The sequence below is a fragment of the Dendropsophus ebraccatus genome, chromosome 10 (genome assembly GCF_027789765.1).
Source record: "Dendropsophus ebraccatus isolate aDenEbr1 chromosome 10, aDenEbr1.pat, whole genome shotgun sequence".
Lineage (NCBI taxonomy): Eukaryota > Metazoa > Chordata > Amphibia > Anura > Hylidae > Dendropsophus > Dendropsophus ebraccatus.
In genome coordinates, this window is record NC_091463.1 from 85,789,343 (window position 1) to 85,811,048 (window position 21,706).

At 43.7% G+C, this 21,706-nt stretch overlaps 2 protein-coding genes across 5 annotated transcripts in view; both read left to right on the plus strand.

Annotated features, from left to right (window-relative positions):
- Positions 1-20,121, plus strand: part of LOC138765680 (synaptosomal-associated protein 25-like) — a 73,880-nt gene extending 53,759 nt beyond the window's left edge. The window contains exons 2-9 of one of the 4 annotated variants that reach the window (XM_069942650.1): positions 11,653-11,783; positions 14,267-14,369; positions 14,471-14,512; positions 17,026-17,074; positions 17,676-17,787; positions 18,297-18,422; positions 19,369-19,513; positions 19,786-20,121. In XM_069942650.1, the coding sequence (XP_069798751.1) occupies positions 14,301-14,369; positions 14,471-14,512; positions 17,026-17,074; positions 17,676-17,787; positions 18,297-18,422; positions 19,369-19,513; positions 19,786-19,854 (612 nt within the window). In that variant the 5' untranslated portion in view covers positions 11,653-11,783; positions 14,267-14,300 and the 3' untranslated portion in view covers positions 19,855-20,121. Of the gene's footprint in view, positions 1-6,442; positions 6,488-11,463; positions 11,784-14,266; positions 14,370-14,470; positions 14,513-17,025; positions 17,075-17,675; positions 17,788-18,296; positions 18,423-19,368; positions 19,514-19,785 lie in introns of those variants that run through there. The other 3 variants (XM_069942652.1, XM_069942649.1, XM_069942651.1) reach the window with 3 other exon arrangements.
- On the plus strand, positions 9,302-11,596 carry LOC138766466 (balbiani ring protein 2-like). Its single transcript, XM_069944057.1, has 2 exons — positions 9,302-9,392; positions 10,944-11,596. The coding sequence occupies exons 1-2, from the start codon at positions 9,302-9,304 to the stop codon at positions 11,594-11,596; spliced, it is 744 nt and encodes a 247-aa protein (XP_069800158.1).
- Positions 20,122-21,706: the final 1,585 nt, after the last annotated feature.

Below are 21,706 nucleotides of genomic sequence, written 5' to 3' on the forward strand. Positions count from 1 at the left end.
AGAGCACCAGAGGAGGATTCAAGACGCCCGAGAGATTGTCGAGCAGAAGATGGGAGAGGCCCACCAGCGTCAGGAAGATGCTTATAATCAAGGGGCGCATGGCACACCACTAAGAGTGGGGGACAGAGTCTGGCTCAAAAAGTATCACCGCACCCACAAGTTGGAAAGCCTATGGGAGCCTGAACCCTATATAATTTCTGCTATTCCCTATCCAGAGACTGACGTGTATGAGGTCAAAAAGCCAGGTCTGGCCCCTCAAACTGTACACCGGAATAGGATAAAGCGCTGTCCAGCACCTGTACAGGCACTTCCGCCAGTCTCAGAGGCTCCATCTAAACCGGCCTCTCTTGAGGATATGTTCCGAACTGATCCATTCCTCATGGCCATTGGCTACCAGGGAATTCCTATGAGCACCCCAGTTATCCTGCCTCCTGCGGCTCCGCCTCCTGCGGTTCCTCCTCCTCAACCAGCTGCTGTCAATGACCCCCAATTTGTTCCAGAGCAAGCTACTAATGAAGCCAACCTCATGCAGAGACGGTCTGAGCGCTCAACTCGGGGAACACTACCAATCCGCTATAGAGACCAAAGTCCTTAAACTGTTCCTGTTTTGTTTGTTGTTCCTGTGTGATTAAAAAGTTCTATGCAACGTTCAAGGTTCGTGCCTGGTCCTCCTGAATATGTTTCCTTATTATCATCCAGCTATGTGCTGATGGACACTCATTGACCAAACTGTTCTTCAGTGCCTGTCCCAGAGCCTTTACATGGACGATGGTGTATATTGCCTAAAGAGACTCTACCAAACAGAGACACTTATCCAGTTCTTCCTAAAGCACTTTTCATGATTATGTGATTGTCAGAGGTTTATTAATGTATTTCATGATTGCACTTCAGTATTGCACTTCAGTAGTCAAAAGTCTATTTTCTTGTCAGAGTCATATATATATATATATTTCCTACCTCTGAGTAAGCAGACAAGTCATTTAGATAGTCTCAGAGTAAAGTGTGTCTTTTGAAAAAGTATTTTCTCACAGTGTATATTTTCATATAGTCAGACAGTTTCCTCCTCCTCTGAGTAAAGAAGTCAGTCTACATATTTATATCTATAGCCTCAGAGAAAGTGTATTTTCTAAAGCGTGTATTTTTCAGAAGAATCTTCTATTTTCTCCATGCATAGGATTATTATATCTACAGCTGGAAAGAATATTGGAGCCAGTTTTCTTCAGATGTCTTTAGAGTTATCTGAGCCAATCCTCCTCCAGACCTCGCAGTATTTGTTGTCTTTTGTATTTCCTTTCCTTTGTTTCCAGTGTCTGTTCACCTCTGTCTTGTCCCTACACACCGTAGTTACTACACATAGTCCTACCTAACATTCACACTTGTCCATACATATTGCACCTTAGATACCTTTTCGTGTGTTTGGCCTATTGAGTAATTGTGTTGTATGATTGACTGGTATGAAAGGGAGCTCCCCATGTATGTTTGCTTTTGTTATTTAATTCTTTCTCTTCCAGGTGTCCAAGTCACTTCACACAGACACCCAAGGCAGTACACAGGTCTTCACAGTTTTCTTTCCAGTAGGGTAACTCATTGTCATTGGAAAACCTACTGTCTAACTGGCTGGAATATGGAGGGTCACCCGCCAGCAGTTAAGTAGTCCTGACTTCCATGTCAGATGGTCCACGCACTAACTACCTGTAACCAGAGTACGTTAGGCACCCCTAGGTGAAGTCCTGCCACTAGGGTTTTCTTTCTCTTCTTATTGTCTCTTGTCACCTGTGCCTTGAGCGTGGGAAACACACATCTACATACTCACTCACACTCACATTCTTTCCTCTTGTCTTGTTGTCCCGGTCCTCTATGTTCATTCGGCCACATCTACCTCAACTTGTGGTTCGCCAAGGTTGGCTCATTTCTAGTAGGGTGGTATGCAGTGTCCCAGAACAGCCCTTCTTATGTTCACACTTTTATTATAACCAGTTCTGTACTGGAAAGCTATGGACCACTGCAAACTGCGTGTATTGTGTCACCCTGCAGTATTCAGGTCTGCTATTTCATTCATTTATTGCATGTATATTCAGGTATCAGTGTCTAATGGGATTATGTCGCCTCCTAGTGTTCAAGTATGGTACTTCTCATGTATATTTCTCTGTATATGCCTAATGGTGTGATGATGCAATGGCTGGATGTCACGTGACTGTGCCCTGATTCCATGGTAACACCAATGGTCATCGAGCTTTTGGCTGGGGTTACCATGTGACTTCCTGTGCTACCTCAGTCTACCTCCTGTCCCATAGGGAATAGGTTGTGTGTTTATCCTCTCTCCCTGCTAAGAGAGAGACCTGCGTGTGCTCTGCTGCTCCAGTCCACTGGCTGTGTTCCTGTCTCAAGTCTCAAGATTCTCATCTGGGTGTCGATTCTTCAGTCATTCTTCTCATCATCTTCTCTAATCATCAACAGCAAGTATTTCAGTCAAGTCTCATTCCACCCAGCATCTCAACTTCAGTTTCACTACTACTCCCATCATTCAGCACGCTACTCTCACAGCCTATTGCAGCATCACCCATTACTCTGCTTTATTCAAGTTTGCCTTATTCCCGGTTGCATCCGGAGAGACTGTTGCTACTAGTTACCACCGTTAAAATAAATACACAACTACCGTTGTTTCTGAACCTTGGCATTGGTGTGATAATTGGTGCCCTGACTAAGGACAACGAAGAATCGCATGCCCAGTATTCCCGCATGGTCAGGAGCCCGGTTTCCAGCTGTATCACCCTCGTGCCTACACCGTGACCACATTATCCTACAGCTTCCCCGGTTCCTGCCTGTTAGCACCATCTATACTGCGGAGTGGCCCCTAGGGGCCAGGGCATTGCATATCTATGATATATTATCTATCTATCTATCTATCTATCTATGATATATTATCTATCTATCTATCTATCTATCTATCTATCTATCTATCTCCTATCTATCTATCTATCTATCTATCTATTTATCTATGATATATTATCTATCTATTATCTATCTATCTATCTATCTATCTATCTATCTATCTATCTATCTATCTATCTAGAATAGAGAAAGAAGCCGCACATCCAAAACTAGATGAATGGGTGCTTGCCGAGTAAGTCCTTTGGCCAGGGATCCCCAATGCACGTAGCAAAATCCGCAGCACACCAAAAGAAATTGCAAGGTGATTTATTCCATGAGAAGTGCAGGTACCTGCACTTTTGATGGAATAAATAACCTTGCAATTTCTTTTGGTGTGCTGCGGATTTTGCTACCTATCTATCTATCTATCTATCTATCTATTATCTATCTATCTATCTATCTATCTATCTATCTATCTATCTATCTAAGAAATTCAGAATGAATGCAGCACTCTTGTAGCGATGAATGTGGTGCCAGGCGGTATATACCAGTGACCACCCGGTATAAGTTATATAAATCAGAAGAATACCGCAGCACTCATGGGATAGAATTCAACACAACGTGTTTATTTCCCCAAACCGCGACGTTTCGCTCTCCACACTGAAAAAGCTCTCAGTGTGGAGAGCGAAACGTCGCGGTTTGGGGAAATAAACACGTTGTGTTGAATTCTATCCCATGAGTGCTGCGGTATTCTTCTGATTTATCTATCTATCTATCTCCTATCTATCTATCTATCTATCTATCTATCTATCTCCTATCTATCTATCTATCTATCTATCTCCTATCTATCTATCTATCTATCTATCTCCTATCTATCTATCTATCTATCTATCTATCTATCTATCTATCTCCTATCTATCTATCTATCTATCTCCTATCTATCTATCTATCTATCTATCTATCTATCTATCTATCTATCTATCTCCTATCTATCTATCTATCTATCTATCTATCTCCTATCTATCTATCTATCTATCTATCTATCTATCTCCTATCTATCTATCTATCTATCTATCTATCTCCTATCTATCTATCTATCTATCTATCTCCTATCTATCTATCTATCTATCTATCTATCTATCTATCTATCTATCTATCTATCTTTGTGTTTATGCTTCCTTATTTTGATAGATTATTATGATTATTTTTATTATAATGATTATTATTGCACTACTATTCTGATGAAGAGGATGTGATCCTCGAAACACGTAAATTGTGCATTTTTACAATAAACATTTTAACTTTTTCTCTGCATCTAATGTTGGAGTCTGCTGGGCAGAGCTAACCTTCATGGAATAGTTGCACACAAACTTTTTCCTCTTTATAACAATGACCTTTCCTTATGAATGACGGAAAGCCAAAATCTAGGAAACTCCATGGAATTGATAAAGAGGAGGAGGGAAGAAAAAGTAAGGGAAGGAAAAAGTAAAAGAAGATAATGGACTGGACAAGAAACCGGAAAACGAAAAAAAAAAATGAAAAAAATTATAAAAGGAAGAAAAAAAGAACAAAAGAGAAAGAAGGGGGTAATTAAATAAAATAAAATAAAAGAAAGATAAATAAATAAACATGGGAAAAGAATAAAAAATGAAGAAAATTAGGAAAAAAAGACAAAAATAGATAAAATAAAAATGAAAGAGTAAGAACGCATAGAAAGAAAAAAGACGTTCAACTATTATTTCCTTATAACAATTAACTGATTTACAAATAGATGTAATCAATGAAAACATGTAGGAGAGCAGCACCATCTAGTGTCCAACACTTAGTAGTACATAAGTATAGCGCACATACAGCATTGGTAGGAAACAAAAGGATGGTGTAAACAATAAGGAACAGTGTCGCAAAACAAGAGATTTGACATATAAGTTAGTAGTGTTCACTTAACTTCTGATCTGACATACACTATATTTATTGAAATTAAATCTGTCTGGGAATCTTGTATTAAAGGGGAACTAGGTGAGCCTAATGTAACCTGCTGATGGCCCCCCCAGCCGGGAGAACGGAATGCCGAGGGACGGCGCAGGGTCATATGAATATTGGGGGGGCACAAAGATACTGGCAGAGCACGGAGCCAGTGGGTGCTGTGAGCCGTAGCTACCATGGAGGTAGACCACGTCGTGCTGGAGGGGCCAAGGCCCCCCTGCCGCACGGGCCCCATAGAAGTTGCATGGTCTGCCTCTATGGTAGCTACGCCACTGGCGCATTGGGGCGCTGAGGAGGAAGGTATGTCTTCTCGGCACCGTTCCGTGCTGTTAGCAGTTTAATCCTCGGTCCGGAGCACCGCTAGAAACACTGCCCTGACCCATAGCACCGATCCAGCCGCCCGCTCCATTATCATTAAAAAGGAGCAGGCCAGATCGGTGCTATGGGGGCGGGGCAGTGCTCCTAATGGAGCTCCGGACCGAGGATTAAACTGCTAACAGCACGGAACGGTGCTGAGGAGGAAGGTAAGAGACATACCTGCATCCTCTGCTGCCCAAGCGTAATAGGGACATATCAGTAGGTAAGATTTCTGTAACCCGCTGATAGTTCCCCTTTAGGGTACAAACCCACTTGACATATTTACTGCGTGAATCAGTCTTAAAAATAAGCAGGCAAAACGCAGGTTGGCTTTATACAATTGTTCTGCGTTAAAATACGCAATTGCGTATTTTTGAAGCGTGAAGCTACATGCGTTTTTCGCACAGGTTGTTAACAACTGATGCTTTGCTAACAACAAGCTTCACGCTTCAAAAATACGCAATTGCGTATTTTAATGCAGAACAATCGTATAAAGCCAACCTGCATTTTGCCTGCTTATTTTTAAGACTGATTCACGCAGCAAATACGTCAAGTGGGTTTGTACCCTTAAGATACAAAATCCAGTAAGCTTTTCTAGTAAAAAGGATTTGCCGCCCATTACTACCTCTGAGATTCTGGAAGAAAAAAAAAAGGCGTTTAAATGACTGCCATGTTTTTCTATGAAATGTTTTGCTGCTTGTGAGGTTTTGAGCTTTTAATCCTAATATTATATATGTGTTCTCAGTTGTGTGCTAATATACTGCTGACCTCCCTCTGCAATGGCTGGGATAGGAGAAAACTCAAATCATGGCTGTTTAACTCCTTAGATGCTGCAGGCAACTATGACATCTAAGTGGTTCAACAGTAAAACAGGTTACTGATAGTGGCAGGGGGTCTAACATGTAAGCAAGGAGAAGTTTAACCCTTTGTTTTAGAGAAGGACGGGTGTGGAACATGGCAGACCACAGCTGGTGTTACTGCTGACAAGCATGGTGACCCCTGATTACTAGTCACATCCTCTCCATAGAAACGTACTGGGAGGAGGATGAGAAGAAACAATACATTTTGGTCGGATGACATCTGTAGGGAGCATTGCAATACTAATCTGCCGAAGATGATTTCTTCTAAATATAATTTCCCCCCAGCCCACCCCGGGCGTGTGAGCAGATGAGCAGCCAGCGTGCTCCGCTCTATTGTCCTTTCCCGCCCTTTGAGGAGGATGCTGTTTCCATGGTGAAGTTAGATGTCGCTATGGCAGCCAGCTGCGTTCTATAAGGTGAGAATTATTGGTCGTCCAATTTCCTGCTGTTGCCAATCACAACGTATACAAAGCCCGAACCCCAATCACCCGGGAAACTGCTCGCTGCTCACAACTGGGAGATTTGTGCTGGGGATACAGGTGAGGTGTGTGGCGTCTCTCTCGTGATATTATAAGTCTGTCGGGATATTATAAGTCTGTCGGGATATTATAAGTCTGTCGGGATATGTCAGTGTCCAGATAAGTTATGTAATTGTGCTGATGATGTCATTGTTTACTGTGTGTTTTCTGTAACTAAGTAACTTTCTTCTTATAACTTTTATGCCCCATCTATGTATGGACACACTGCATAACTACTACTCCACTCATCCCCCATCTCCCACCTTCATTGCCCATCACCCATCAATCTACTTGTTGCCCAATACTTTTCCCAAGAATGCCGCCCGCTTACCCATCAACCCATATGTGCGCTGCTGTTTGCCCCCTCCCCAATCTCTCTATAGACTGTAGCCTATTGTTATTATATGCAGTATTCCCTTTACTCTTTTCTCCTGTCTTCTCTTGCTATTACTGTTTCTCCTTCATATGTTCTGTCATGTTCCTTCTACTTTCACCATTAACTGTACTGTTTTATTCAATCTTTACTTTTACTCCATTGCTTCTGACATCTCTCCTGTCCCCTCACTCCTCCTGACTCTCTTCTCACCCATATGCTTCCATTCAACCTTGTTATCCCTGTACTGAAATATTCTGACCAAGGTAGATTTGTTCCTCTACTATCTCCATAGTCCAGTGCTACTCCCACCTCTACTATCTCCATAGTCTAGTGCAGACCCCTCCTCTACTATCTCCATAGTCCAGTGCAGACCACTTCTCTACTATCTCCATAGTCCAGTACAGACCCCTCCTCTGCTATCTCCATAGTCCAGTGCTACTGCCACCTCTACTATCTCCATAGTCTAGTGCAGACCCCTCCTCTACTATCTCCATAGTCCAGTGCAGATTACTTCTCTACTATCTTCATAGTCCAGTACAGACCCCTCATCTACTATCTCCATAGTCCAGTGCAGACCACTTCTCTACTATCTCCATAGTCCAGTGCTACTGCCACCTCTACTATCTCCATAGTCCAGTACAGACCCCTTCTCTACTATCTTCATAGTCCAGTACAGACCCCTTCTCTACTATCTTCATAGTCCAGTACAGACCCCTCCTCTACTATCTTCATAGTCCAGTGCAGACCACTTCTCTGCTATCTCCATAGTCCAGTGCAGACCACTTCTCTGCTATCTTCATAGTCCAGTGCAGACCACTTCTCTGCTATCTTCATAGTCCAGTGCAGACCACTTCTCTACTATCTTCATAGTCCAGTGCAGACCACTTCTCTGCTATCTCCATAGTCCAGTGCAGACCACTTCTCTACTATCTCCATAGTCCAGTGCAGACCACTTCTCTGCTATCTCCATAGTCCAGTGCAGACCACTTCTCTACTATCTCCATAGTCCAGTGCAGATTACTTCTCTACTATCTTCATAGTCCAGTACAGACCACTTCTCTGCTATCTTCATAGTCCAGTGCAGACCACTTCTCTGCTATCTTCATAGTCCAGTGCAGACCACTTCTCTACTATCTCCATAGTCCAGTGCAGACCACTTCTCTACTATCTCCATAGTCCAGTGCAGACCACTTCTCTACTATCTCCATAGTCCAGTACAGACCACTTCTCTACTATCTCCATAGTCCAGTACAGACCCCTCCTCTACTATCTCCATAGTCCAGTGCAGACCACTTCTCTGCTATCTCCATAGTCCAGTGCAGACCACATCTCTGCTATCTCCATAGTCCAGTGCAGACCACTTCTCTACTATTTCCATAGTCCAGTACAGACCTCTCCTCTACTATCTCCATAGTCCAGTGCTACTCTCACCTCTACTATCTCCTTAGTCCAGTACAGAACCCTCCTTTACTATCTCCATAGTCCAATACAGACCCCTTCTCTACTATCTCCATAGTCCAAGGCTACTTTCTTCTAGTTCAGTACTGCTCTCTTCTCTACTATCTCCATAGTCCAGTTATGCTTTCTGCTCTCATATCTATGCATTGATTTCCCCTTTAAATTCATCCTATTCCCTTATATCCTTCTATAAATTTAAAGGGCTATTCCGATATATATCACATATATGACCTATCCACATTACAAGGTGTGGTGTCCCACTAGGGGTGTTACTATTATATACACCCTTCGCAAAAGTCTGTACTTTTTGTGGTCTTATTATGATAAAGGTAGTATTATAAGTTGACCACTAGATGTCGCTGTATTATGTATTGATGTATGGAAGCTGCACAGCTAAAGGATCGCAAAGGGTGATTGTGTTTGTGTGCACCAGAATCTGTGAACCAGTAGGATTTCTGCTTTCTTCTTTCCTATCACCTTTTCTCTCTATTCTTCTGTTGCACTCTGTTCACCCAATCACAGCACACTATACACGCTGTAGAGAAAGTTAGTCCCTTAAGTGGGGGAGGAGCATGAGCTTTCTGTTCGGGACAGCATGGAGGAAGGACGCAAGCTAGATAGCTCTCCACAGCAGCCTTGTCCAGGCCCTGGCCCTCTGCCAGGTCCCCACAGTTCAGTCTTAGACAGTGCCCCGCATGGGTAGGATGCAAGATAGCACACTGTCACCAACTTTCTTTCAAGTACCCACACAAAGCACTATGCAGTGTTAAACCTCTTAAGAGAGGACTAGCCAACAGATAACCCCAACCCACGCCGTAGACAAGGAGAAGTCACAGTGCAGGACAGTATCCACTATAGAGCCAAAGAGCTAGGAACTGATGCAGGTGGAGCAAAGTTACAGTAAGCCTATGAACTCCATCTCGCACCGCGGGTGTCAGCATAGAACCCTCAGCATTCCGCTCAACCCAGGTAACAAGGTCTGGGACCTGTGTCACCCATTAGTATGGTTCGGCCAACGCTAGTGGGCATAAGGTGGTGTGAAGACTTAGACAGAGGTCAATACACAGGAACAGGTGTTCTTCTTCTACAAGTACTCTGTTATATCCTCCAACATCCCGGCAGAGCACAGTTGCAGTAAGCCTATGAACTCCATCTCGCAGCGCGAGAACTCGTAACTGAGGCTCCACAGACCCCTCTTTTGCATATTTAAATTTATAGGGGGCATTGCATCAATGGAGACTCTTCAGTGAGTACTCCATTTGATTTTTTGTCGCTGGTCTCCCTGAGCTCAGCGATTGCTGTGTTTTGTTGGTCTATTTTTCATTGCCCATGTAAGCCAGAATCCTACTCCACACTGGCGAGGGGCAACTACCCTGAAATGGCTGTCTGTGGATGGATGCCTGCCTTGGTGAACCCTTTTCATGTCCTAATACTCGCCATTGAGTTAGACTTTGATGGAAAAGGGGCCACCCTGGTAGTTCCAATACTCGCAACCGAGTGGGACTTAAGGGACTACGTATCAGGGTGGTTTGGTGATCTCCCCACTGGGAGTCACCCCCTTGGCAATAGGCTTTCAAAACACAGGAATAGCCAGATATCCCTCCAGTGGAGGAGACTCGTAACTGAGGCTCCACAGACCCCTCTTTTGCATACTTCCACACTAAAAGCAGGCGTACCATCACACCTGTATCACGTGACAACATAATAAGGCCCGACTGTATCTCGGCCATCCACCACCGGAGTGGCGTCACACCACAACACCTAGCAAGTGACCGGCCGTCCCACCACTGTAACACCATCCGGGGGCTCACCACAATGGTACAAACGTCTGATAGATGCAGGTCGCACCTCTGGGACACCCACCTATTATCACCCCCTATATAATTCCTTCTGTATGTAAGTTTGCATAACCTTATACTTAGGCCATGCTATTAGTATAACCACATTTGTATGATCTCATTCTGTATGTATTCTGTGTTCTGTATTCCCTTCTGGGCATGGCTCCAGGATACAAGACGTAAGCTTTTAATTCTATTTACCCAAAATTGAGGGAGTTGGAGGAGACAATATGGTGAGGTATTGTTTTATAACGCTCCCTACACGTCACTCATTACTGAATTTACAACCTTAATAAGACAATTACCGCCTATTTCTATGTGATTTGCTTTTGTGAGATGGAAGTTTAGTAGTAATCAACAATTACATCGTCATAGAAGTAATTCTATGTAATACGATTGTGGGATCATGTACAGCGGAGAGTCATAGACGGGAGTCAGTATTCTCATTCTCGTATTCGTTCTCATCACTGACTGTCGCCTGAGTATCTCCTCCTGCTCTGTTGTGCTGCCTGGGAAATAAACTTGCCGGATTGATCAAGAACTTTGAGAGTCATCAGTTGGCAAAAATCTGGTGAAACGTTGAGTGGTCGTGTCCATGATGGCGACCTCCAGAGGAACCTAGAAGATTCTGAAAGAACACAGAACACTTAAGACAGACACTCAAGACACTCAAGACCCACAGAGCACTCAAGACACTCAAGACACTCAAGACCCACAGAACACTCAAGACCCAGAACACTCAAGACCCACAGAACACTCAAGACCCAGAACACTCAAGACCCGCAGAACACTCAAGACCCGCAGAACACTCAAGACACTCAAGACCCACAGAGCACTCAAGACACTCAAGACCCACAGAACACTCAAGACACTCAAGACCCACAGAACACTCAAGACACTCAAGACCCACAGAACACTCAAGACCCAGAACACTCAAGACCCACAGAACACTCAAGACCCACAGAACACTCAAGACCCGCAGAACACTCAAGACCCGCAGAACACTCAAGACACACGGAACACTCAAGACCCACAGAACACTCAAGACCCAGAACACTCAAGACCCGCAGAACACTCAAGACCCGCAGAACACTCAAGACACTCAAGACCCACAGAGCACTCAAGACACTCAAGACCCACAGAACACTCAAGACACTTAAGACCCACAGAGCACTCAAACACTTAAGACCCACAGAACACTCAAGACCCGCAGAACACTCAAGACACTCAAGACCCACAGAGCACTCAAGACACTCAAGACCCACAGAACACTCAAGACACTCAAGACCCACAGAACAGTCAAGACCCACAGAACACTCAAGACACATCTCATGAGTGCCCCCTTATCCTGTCTGAATCAAGGTTATATACTGAGTTATATTTCTCTATAGTAACCTTGCAAAGCTGTAAGAGAATGAGAGGGACGTCTGGCAGGTGTAACCACAAGGGTTTGGAGGGCAACCACACGGCAGAAACCTGAGTGCATGCAAATCCATCCGTATTGAGACATCTTGAGGTGTGAGTAAGTAACATCTATTCTTCACTGTATCAGCATTAAAAAATTATATATAGAGAGATAAAATATAGTTTTTAATCTTTATAACTAAAAGGACACAAAACCCTTCAAGGGGAGAATGAAGTTTGTTATCAAAGGGTTAACAGGGATAGAGAAGCTAAGACTCTTAAAGGGGTTATCCGTTATCTTAGGGCTGTCCGAGTCAGGAACTGTCCAGAGCAGTAGCAAGTAGAAAACCTCTCCTGCTCTGGACAGTTCCTGACATGGAGAGAGGTGGCAGCAGAGAGCACTGTGTCAGACTGTAAAGAATAAACCACTTCCTGCAGGACATACAGCGGCTGATAAATATGGGAAGACTTGAGATTTTTAAATAGAAGTAAATTACAAATCTATAAATAACTTTCTGAAACCAGTTGATTTTAAAGAAAAAGATTTTTGCCGGAGTACCCCTTTAAAATAGCAAAAGATGGTGGTAGAGCAGCGAGTAGATGGCTCTGTGCACAGAAAGAGGACCCAGCGCTCTGTGTGGAAGGGGGGCCGGTGAGTTTAATTTTTTTTTTTTTTTTTAGTGCATATGGGCAGTAGTAATAGGGGAAGGGGGGAAACTTATGTGTGGGGCCATATTACTTTATGGGGAAACGTGGGCATATTATGACATGCAGACACAGTTTAGGCCCATATTGGTGTATGGGGACACAAGTGTAACTGGGGGGCGCAAGTAGAGGGGCCATTTCCAGTGCCAGTGATGTCATCAGAGACTTGGATGTTGTGGTAAGGGGCTTCTACAGTCCTCCCTGAATTGTCACCAGACACTGGGCTTTGGCTACGGAGACAAAGTATTGCAGCATGTGGATGATTTACTTGCAGACCGCTGATGAGGAAGAATTCAAAGAGGTTTTAGTCAAAATGTGCTGAGCGCTAGACACAACTGAGCAGCGAGATAGAAGCCCACCAAGGAAAGGGTTAAGGCATCCCAAGCTGTCTCTGAAACAACCCGCATTACTGACTTAGGCTACGTTCACACTACGTATATTTTCGTAAACCTATGGCCGTTGTTGCCGGTTGCAACAACGACCGTGATTATTATGAAAATATTGCTGTTATATTGCCGTCTATGGAATCCCGGCCGGAGTGTATACACATGGTATACACTTCGGCCGGGATCCCTAGCGGAGCCATAGAAAACTGACATTGCAGTTTTCTGCGTCCGCTATTCATTGAATAGCGGACACAGAAAGCTCTGTCAGTGCACACTATGGAGTGTGCGGCTTCGGCCGTACGCTCCATTGTATGCAGTGGGGAGTTCTGATGCGGGTGTGCAGGGAAGCGCTCGCATCAGAACCCTGTGGCGCTAAAGATCATCCGATCGGTACTGTACTGATTTTTTCTGAGACTGGCCGTTCCGTGACCCGGCCGGGCCACGGAACGGCCAGTCTTATACAGCGTGTCACCATAGCCTTACAGTGAATTTGTCAGCTGCAATTCTTACTCCAAACTGATCACACCCTTAGACACTGTTAACTCAAGGGGACACTTGGTACCTTTAAGATACCCAGCTGTGCTTCCAGAACAACGAAAACATTTTTTATTCTCCAGTGCAAAGTGTCAAAGAGGTGTTCCCAAGCTCTTAAAGTTCTGAGAACTGTAATGCCTCCTCGCTCCCCCTCCCATCCTTGACCCTGCTTGGGGCTCAGGTTCTTACTGTCAATCAAATAGAAACAATGGTGGGAGGGGTAGCGATGAGGTATTACAGCTCTCAGAACTTCAGGAGCTTGGGAACGCCACTTTGACATTTCCCACAGGAAAATTAAAGGGGTAGTTTGCCAAATTTTCTTTCAAGATTTGTAATTTACTTTTATTAAAAAATCTCACGCCTTCCAGTACTTATCCTATATACGTATGTATATATCCTATATATACCTCTGTCACTGTTGCCCAAGGATCTTCTTCTGCTCTGTTCCACTGTCTTGGAAGCAAACTACTTGTACTGCCTTGAGCCATCTACTCCCAACCTGGAATACTCCTTTAATTTTCCAATCTTTACCCATACTCCTTCTGCTGATCTGTCTTCTCTCTTCTTGGCTCTTTGTGTCTTCCTTGTCCCGTTATATGGACTATTCTTGGTAGTTTAGGATCACCTACAACTGGATCAACCACTTTCATTCACGCAGCCATAAAGCTATATAATAAAATTCTATCTGCCTTCAGCCACAACTAGGGGGCGCTCACCACATACAGATTCATAAAGCTGCTTTTTAACTCTACAATAAATATAAAAATCAAATCCCTACCACCTCTCTGCACAATGGCCTCTATACAGGTCACAAAACATACATTCTATAGAAGTCAATAAGACCCCTCCAGTCTATTGTTTCTTGTGTCTGTGCAGTTGTTTTATTATCTCTCTATATGGCCAACAATATAATCTGGTCACAATGTCATTGTTATGAAGGATTAATAATTGTAATACTACCTGCCCTTCTATCCAGAATTACGATACCCCCCAGACTGTACAGCAGTAAGATGGAGAATAAGGCTCGATATGATACTAATATACAGGTGAAGAAGAACATGGACCAGGTCACCGATGAGGTGAGAGGGATTAGCGGCTATATATAAGCATCTATATGTCTGTCACTTTGTTTCTCCCTCTAGTGCCAGCAGTGTTATAACCGACCTATTCTTTCTTCTAGTCCCTGAATATTACACGTAATATGGTTCAACTGGTGGAAGAGGTGAGAGATGAAAGCCAAATGCTGTAGGTACAGATAGTGCTGCCTCCCTGTCTTTCCCTGTAAATGCTGTAGGTACAGATAGTGCTGCCTCCCCATCTATCCCTGTAAATGCTGTAGGTACAGATAGTGCTGCCTCCCTGTCTCTCCCTGTAAAAGCTGTAGGTACAGATAGTGCTGCCTCCCTGTCTCTCCCTGTAAATGCTGTAGGTACAGATAGTGCTGCCGCCCTGTCTATCCCTGTAAATGCTGTAGGTACAGATAGTGCTGCCTCCCTGTCTATCACTGTAAGTGCTGTAGGTACAGATAGTGCTGCCTCCCTGTCTCTCCCTGTAAATGCTGTAGGTACAAATAGTGCTGCCTCCCTGTCTCTCCCTGTAAATGCTGTAGGTACAGATAGTGCTGCCTCCCTGTCTGTCACTGTAAATGTTGTAGGTACAGATAGTGCTGTCCCCCTGTCTATCACTGTAAATGCTGTAGATACAGATAGTGCTGCCTCCCTATCACTGTAAATGCTGTAGATACAGATAGTGCTGCCTCCCTGTATATCCCTGTAAATGCTGTAGGTACAGATAGTGCTGCCTCCCTGGCTATCACTGTAAATGCTGTAGGTACAGATAGTGCTGCCTCCCTGTCTCTCCCTGTAAATGCTGTAGGTACAGATAGTGCTGCCTCCCTGTCTCTCCCTGTAAATGCTGTAGGTACAGATAGTGCTGCCGCCCTGTCTATCCCTGTAAATGCTGTAGGTACAGATAGTGCTGCCTCCCTGTCTCTCCCTGTAAATGCTGTAGGTACAGATAGTGCTGCCTCCCTGTCTCTCCCTGTAAATGCTGTAGGTACAGATAGTGCTGCCTCCCTGTCTATCACTGTAAGTGCTGTAGGTACAGATAGTGCTGCCTCCCTGTCTCTCCCTGTAAATGCTGTAGGTACAAATAGTGCTGCCTCCCTGTCTCTCCCTGTAAATGCTGTAGGTACAGATAGTGCTGCCTCTCCGTCTATCACTGTAAATGCTGTAGATACAGATAGTGCTGCCTCCCGGTCTATTCCTGTAAATGCTGTAGGTACAGATAGTGCTGCCTCCCTATCACTGTAAATGCTGTAGGTACAGATAGTGCTGCTCCCTGTCTATCACTGTAAATGCTGTAAGTACAGATAGTGCTGCCTCCCTGTCTATTTCTGGTAATGCTGTAGGTACAGATAGTGCTGCCTCCCTGTCTGTCACTGAAAATGTTGTAGGTACAGATAGTGCTGTCCCCCTGTCTATCACTGTAAATGCTGAAGGTAGAGATAGTGCTGCCTCTCCGTCTATCACTGTAAATGCTGTAGATACAGATAGTGCTGCCTCCCTGTATATCCCTGTAAATGTTGTAGGTACAGATAGTGCTGCCTCCCTGGCTATCACTGTAAATGCTGTAGGTACAGATAGTGCTGCCTCCCTGTGTATCACTGTAAATGCTGTAGGTACAGATAGTGCTGCCTCCCTGTCTATCACTGTAAATGCTGTAGGTACAGATAGTGCTGCCTCCCTGTCTCTCCCTTTAAATGCTGTAGGTACAGATAGTGCTGCCTCTCCGTCTATCTCTGTAAATGCTGTAGATACAGATAGTGCTGCCTCCCTGTCTATCACTGTAAATGCTGTAGATACAGATAGTGCTGCCTCCCTGTCTATCACTGTAAATGCTGTAGGTACAGATAGTGCTGCCACCCTGTCTATCACTGTAAATGCTGTAGGTACAGATAGTGCTGCCTCCCTGTCTATCACTGTAAATGCTGTAGGTACAGATAGTGCTGCCTCCCTGTCACTGTAAATGCTCTAGGTACAGATAGTGCTGCCTCCCTGTCTATCACTGTAAATACTGTAGGTACAGATAGTGCTGCCTCCCTGTGTATCACTGTAAATACTGTAGGTACAGATAGTGCTGCCTCCCTGTGTATCACTGTAAATGCTGTAGGTACAGATAGTGCTGCTTCCTTGTCTATCCCTGTAAATGCTGTAGGTACAGATAGTGCTGCCTCCCTGTCTATCACTGTAAATACTGTAGGTACAGATAGTGCTGCCTCCCTGTATATCCCTGTAAATGCTGTAGGTACAGATAGTGCTGCCTCCCTGGCTATCACTGTAAATGCTCTAGGTACAGATAGTGCTGTCCCCCTGTCTATCACTGTAAATGCTGTAGGTACAGATAGTGCTGCCTCCCCATCTATCCCTGTAAATGCTGTAGGTACAGATAGTGCTGTTTTTTTGTCTATCCCTGTAAATGCTGTAGGTACAGATAGTGCTGCCTCCCTGTGTATCACTGTAAATGCTGTAGGTACAGATAGTGCTACCTCCCCATCTATGCCTGTAAATGCTGTAGGTACAGATAGTGCTGCCTCCCTGTGTATCACTGTAAATGCTGTAGGTACAGATAGTGCTGCCTCCCCATCTATCCCTGTAAATGCTGTTGGTACAGTTAGTGAGTTGACCTCAGTCTTTCCATATTTCTGATTTTCCCTATAACTCCACATGGGGGCAGAGTAAGGACGCTGGAATAAAGATCCTGGTGATGCTGGATGAGCAGGGAGGTAAGAGCCACAACTCTCACGTCTACTTGTCTCCCATGATCCTCTGCTTGATCTTTTCTTCCTATACTACAGGCTTTTCTGTACCCTCCAACATGTACAGCCTCCCCCTCCCCTATAGTTGTACATTCTTATGCTGTGTAGGTTTCAGCTACAGATGCTCTCATACTCATGGCCACAGGGAGGCAGTCTGCAATGAGTGCAATGTAGGTTGTGTAACTCATGGGTAGAGCTCCTACTATCAACCATCATCAAAATTATTCTATGTAGTATGCTACAATATATAGGCATGTCTTTCAACCTGAGGCCCTCCAGCTATTGCACAACTACAACTCCCATCATGATGACAGCTGCGCTGTAGTTTTGCAACAACTGAGAACCACTAAAAACACTGATATTCTAATGTTACTACAGTGACCTCTAGTGGTGAAAATATAGCTTACAGCTACTATCTGTTCAAGTAGAAACATAGATGGAGCAGTCTGAAATGGAAGATGAAGTCTAAAGATGTATTATTTATAATTGCACCAGAATGATTCCATGTGCACATTGAGCTATTTTCTTAGTGGATTTCCATAGAGCATTTTTTGTGATCTGTTTCCAGAGCAGCTGGATCACATTGACAAGGGTCTGGACCATATAAACCAGGATATGAGAGAGGCAGAAAAGAACCTGACCGACATGGGTAAATGCTGCGGACTGTGCTCCTGTGACAGGTACATCTGCTAATAACTCAATCCCTATGACTATAAAACTTTATAGAATGTGATAAGGATGACAATAATCCACCATAATATGATATATTATCACCATAATGTGATATATTCAGAAGAAAAAAAAACATAGCTTCTTTCTTCTATAAACAGCAGCACTCCTGTCCTCAGGTTGTATGTGGTAATGCAGCTTAGTTCCATTAAAGTGAATGGCGCAGAGTTGTAATACCCCACATAACCTGAGGATGGGTGTGGCGCTGTTATTGCTAGTGTATTAGAGTATAGATTATGTTTGCTAGGCAATATAACCAGTGAATGTGAAGCCATAGGAGAGACCACTTTGACTTTCTTGCCTATTAGACGCTGTTACCTGTTTTGCTTGGAGACGCCTTAGTCATGGCTCAATCGTTTTTTCCCTTAGAGAAGTAACAGTATGTTATGTAATAGATGATGTTGTGCCCCCAAAAATGATTATCCTGACCCCAGACTGGTTATTCTGTCCAATCCCTCAGATTGATGAAGAGTGCGACGAGCAGAGCAGCCTGGGGGAAGTCAAGTGATGGGGTGGTCTCCACGCAGCCGTCTCATGTGGCTGATGAAAGAGAACGGATGATGATGAGTGGAAGTTATATCCGGAGGTAAAAAAATAAATATATACTGTGTATATATATATATATATATATATAATATTTTTTTTTCAAATTTCTTTAACAAGATTATATACATTTGTAATATAACTTTAATATATATATATTATAGTTATATTTAATTATATCTTATATTTAAATATTTTATATATATATATTTTTAATTATTTATATTGTTTATATAATAATATACAAACAATATATTTATATTATATTAAAATATTTTATATATATATATATATATATATATATATTTAACAGGGCTGCGCAAGCCCTGGTCCCTGCACAGTTACATATCACCAGCACTAGTGATACTTATTCCCCCGATGTCTATATAATGCATTAGCATATATAGACATTACACTGGGGGAAGCTGTCTATGTCAGTAGCGCTGCAGCCAGGACAGAGTGTAGCAGAGCGAGCAGGGATTGACAGATATCCTTGCTCCACTGTTCTGTAGCTGCAGCGCTACTGACACAGACAGCTTCCCCAAGTGTATTGTCTATATGCTAATATAGATAAGAATGGACATCGGGGAGGCTCAACAGAAGCAATGATATGCATCCCACAATTCCTGACGTGGCCAATGGTGGCAGCAGAGACTGTTTTGCCCTTTATTTTTTTATATTTTTTATTACAACTTTATATAAATTGATTAAACAAATGTGCATTTTTTTGTGGCCCATCGTCTGTTATAGGCCATATTATGGAATTCACCCATTCATCTACTAAGTGAATTTTTCAACACATTGAACCCATCATGATTCGGGAACCCCGGCTCCTATTGATCTACAACCTTCACAGGCCTTCTTGTTGTTGAGTGTTATTGCCATATATCTTATTCTCTGGCCTAGCGGTGGCCAGACTAGTCCAGCAGGCTCTTATAACCATGAGAAGACGTCCCACATATTAACCAACAGATATTCTGTTTATGTAGAATTACAAAGGATTCTCGAGAAGATGAAATGGAAGAAAATCTGACTCAAGTCAGCAGCATCGTGGGCAACCTCCGCAGCATGGCGCTGGATATCGGGAATGAAATCGATATCCAGAACAAACAGGTTGAAAAGATCATGGAGAAGGTGAGGGGGAGACATTGGGGGGGATTTATCAAACATGGTGTAAAATGAAACTGGCTCAGTTGCCCCTAGCAACCAATCAGATTCCACCTTTCATTCCTCACAGACTCTTTGGAAAATGAAAGGTGGAATCTGATTGGTTGCTCGGGGCAACTGAGCCAGTTTCACTTTACACCGTGTTTGATAAATCTCCCCCTAGGAGTTTATATATTTATAAAGGGTTTAGAGTTCCTTCAATTTTAGGTCCATCTAAACGTGTTTTATCGTCATTTCAGGTTGCAGTGAATCAAGATCGAATACAGGAGGCGAATACTAAGGCTAAAAAGATTCTGAAGAGCGTGTGAGACATTCCTTCAGTGTGTGTCCTCTGCTCGGGACCATCTACTATAGAGTCCTGTGAGAGTCATTGTATCTCAACCTGGTAGAAACATCTTGAGGCATGGGCTTTATAACGTAGATGTCTGTTCATTCACCTTACCCTAGTAAGACCTTCTTAGACACTCCTGGGACTATGATTGGGTAACGTGAACACTATGGGGAAGATTTATCAAACATGGTGTAAAGTGAAACTGGCTCAGTTGCCCCTAGCAACCAATCAGATTCCACCTTTCATTTTCCAAAAAGTCTGTGAGGAATGAAAGGTGGAATCTGATTGGTTGCTAGGGGCGACTGAGCCAGTTTCACTTTACACCATGTTTGATAAATCTCCCCCTATGTTCAGTAGTTAATAGCTATATGTGTCGTCTTCTGCATTAAAATAAATCTGCCAAACTCTAACAAGAATGGCTTCCAAGCACCTCGAAGCCTGCCATGAATCCTAAGTCCAAAAAGCGGTCAACTTTTTGTACTTTACCTTTAACGTACTTCATCTTTCCCAGGTAAACACTGGGATGACGGCTCTTTTTATCCAGGTTTATTCCGTTTGGCCACCACCATTTTAGACTGCAGGTAACCGAGTGTCAATCTCATCACTTAGGGTCCCATTAGTGTTGTTACGGGTGGGAACCCTGGCACAGAATTTGCCTTACGGACTGACTGTACGATAACCTTCTCTAATTTTGGTACTTTTCCATTCATGATCCTAGCCCTCACCTTCCGTTCACTCCTGATCCAGAGGCCCTGCCACATTAGTTCTATCTTGAACTACAAAACTTTATTGCTTGTGCCTTGTGTGTGCATGTGCCTTTATTATGTGTGGATAAAGAGTGCGTATGCTTTTTTCCATGTACCAGATTTGTAAAGATTGTCCTGCAATTTTTCTATTAAAGCACAGTAAAGTGATGAATGATGAGTTAACATTGTAGCCATTGTATTCATTTCTATCTGTAAAGTCAAAAAGAATGCTTCTACAGTGCAACCTACTTCTTGTTCTGTTTGTAGATCCCCCCACGCTCTTATCACAAAGGTCATGTTATTTTGTCTGGGAACATATAATTCTGAGGGCATGATACAAGTATAAGAAGGCCATACTCACCTACTCCTATCCCCCTACTTCCAGGTGTGACATCATCTGGTCCCCCGCTCATCACTGAGTCTTTCTACTTCTGAGACAGAGTCATTTCAGTAGGAACTGTCCATACAGCCAATCACAGACTAAGGGGCCTATTCCACGGAGCGATAATCGGCCGATCTAGTAAACGGCTGATCGTTCATTTAGGTTCAAACCTAAAATCATTGATCGCCACCCACGCATCGCTATGGGGAATAGCGGGCGCAGCGGGCGACCAACGATTTCAAAACATCATACATTACCTCACCAGGCTGCAGGTCTTCTCCTTCTCGCAATCCCGTGCCGCAGCAGCTTCAGAGCGCCCTGTCTGAGCTGACACTGGCCGGAACCGCCGCGGCTAGTAATTGGCTAAGTGGTCTGTCAGTTCAGACAGGCCGCTCTGAAGCTGCTGCGGCGCGGGATCGGGAGAAAGAAGGAGAAGACCTGCGTCTGGACAAGTAATGTATGAAACAAGGGCTGCAAGGACATCGGTAACGATTAGTTGCTAGGGGCAACTGAGCCAGTTTCACTTTACACCATGTTTGATAAATCTCCCCCATAGACCCTAATAGCAGGTTACTGTCTCCTAAGTCACCTCCAGATAGGGCCCGACCTTTGGGGTCCATTGGTTTTGAGTCTGGTCTTTTAGTACTGTGCTGTTCCAGTCCAAGGTGACAGGTGACGATATCTATGTAGAGGTGTCCATC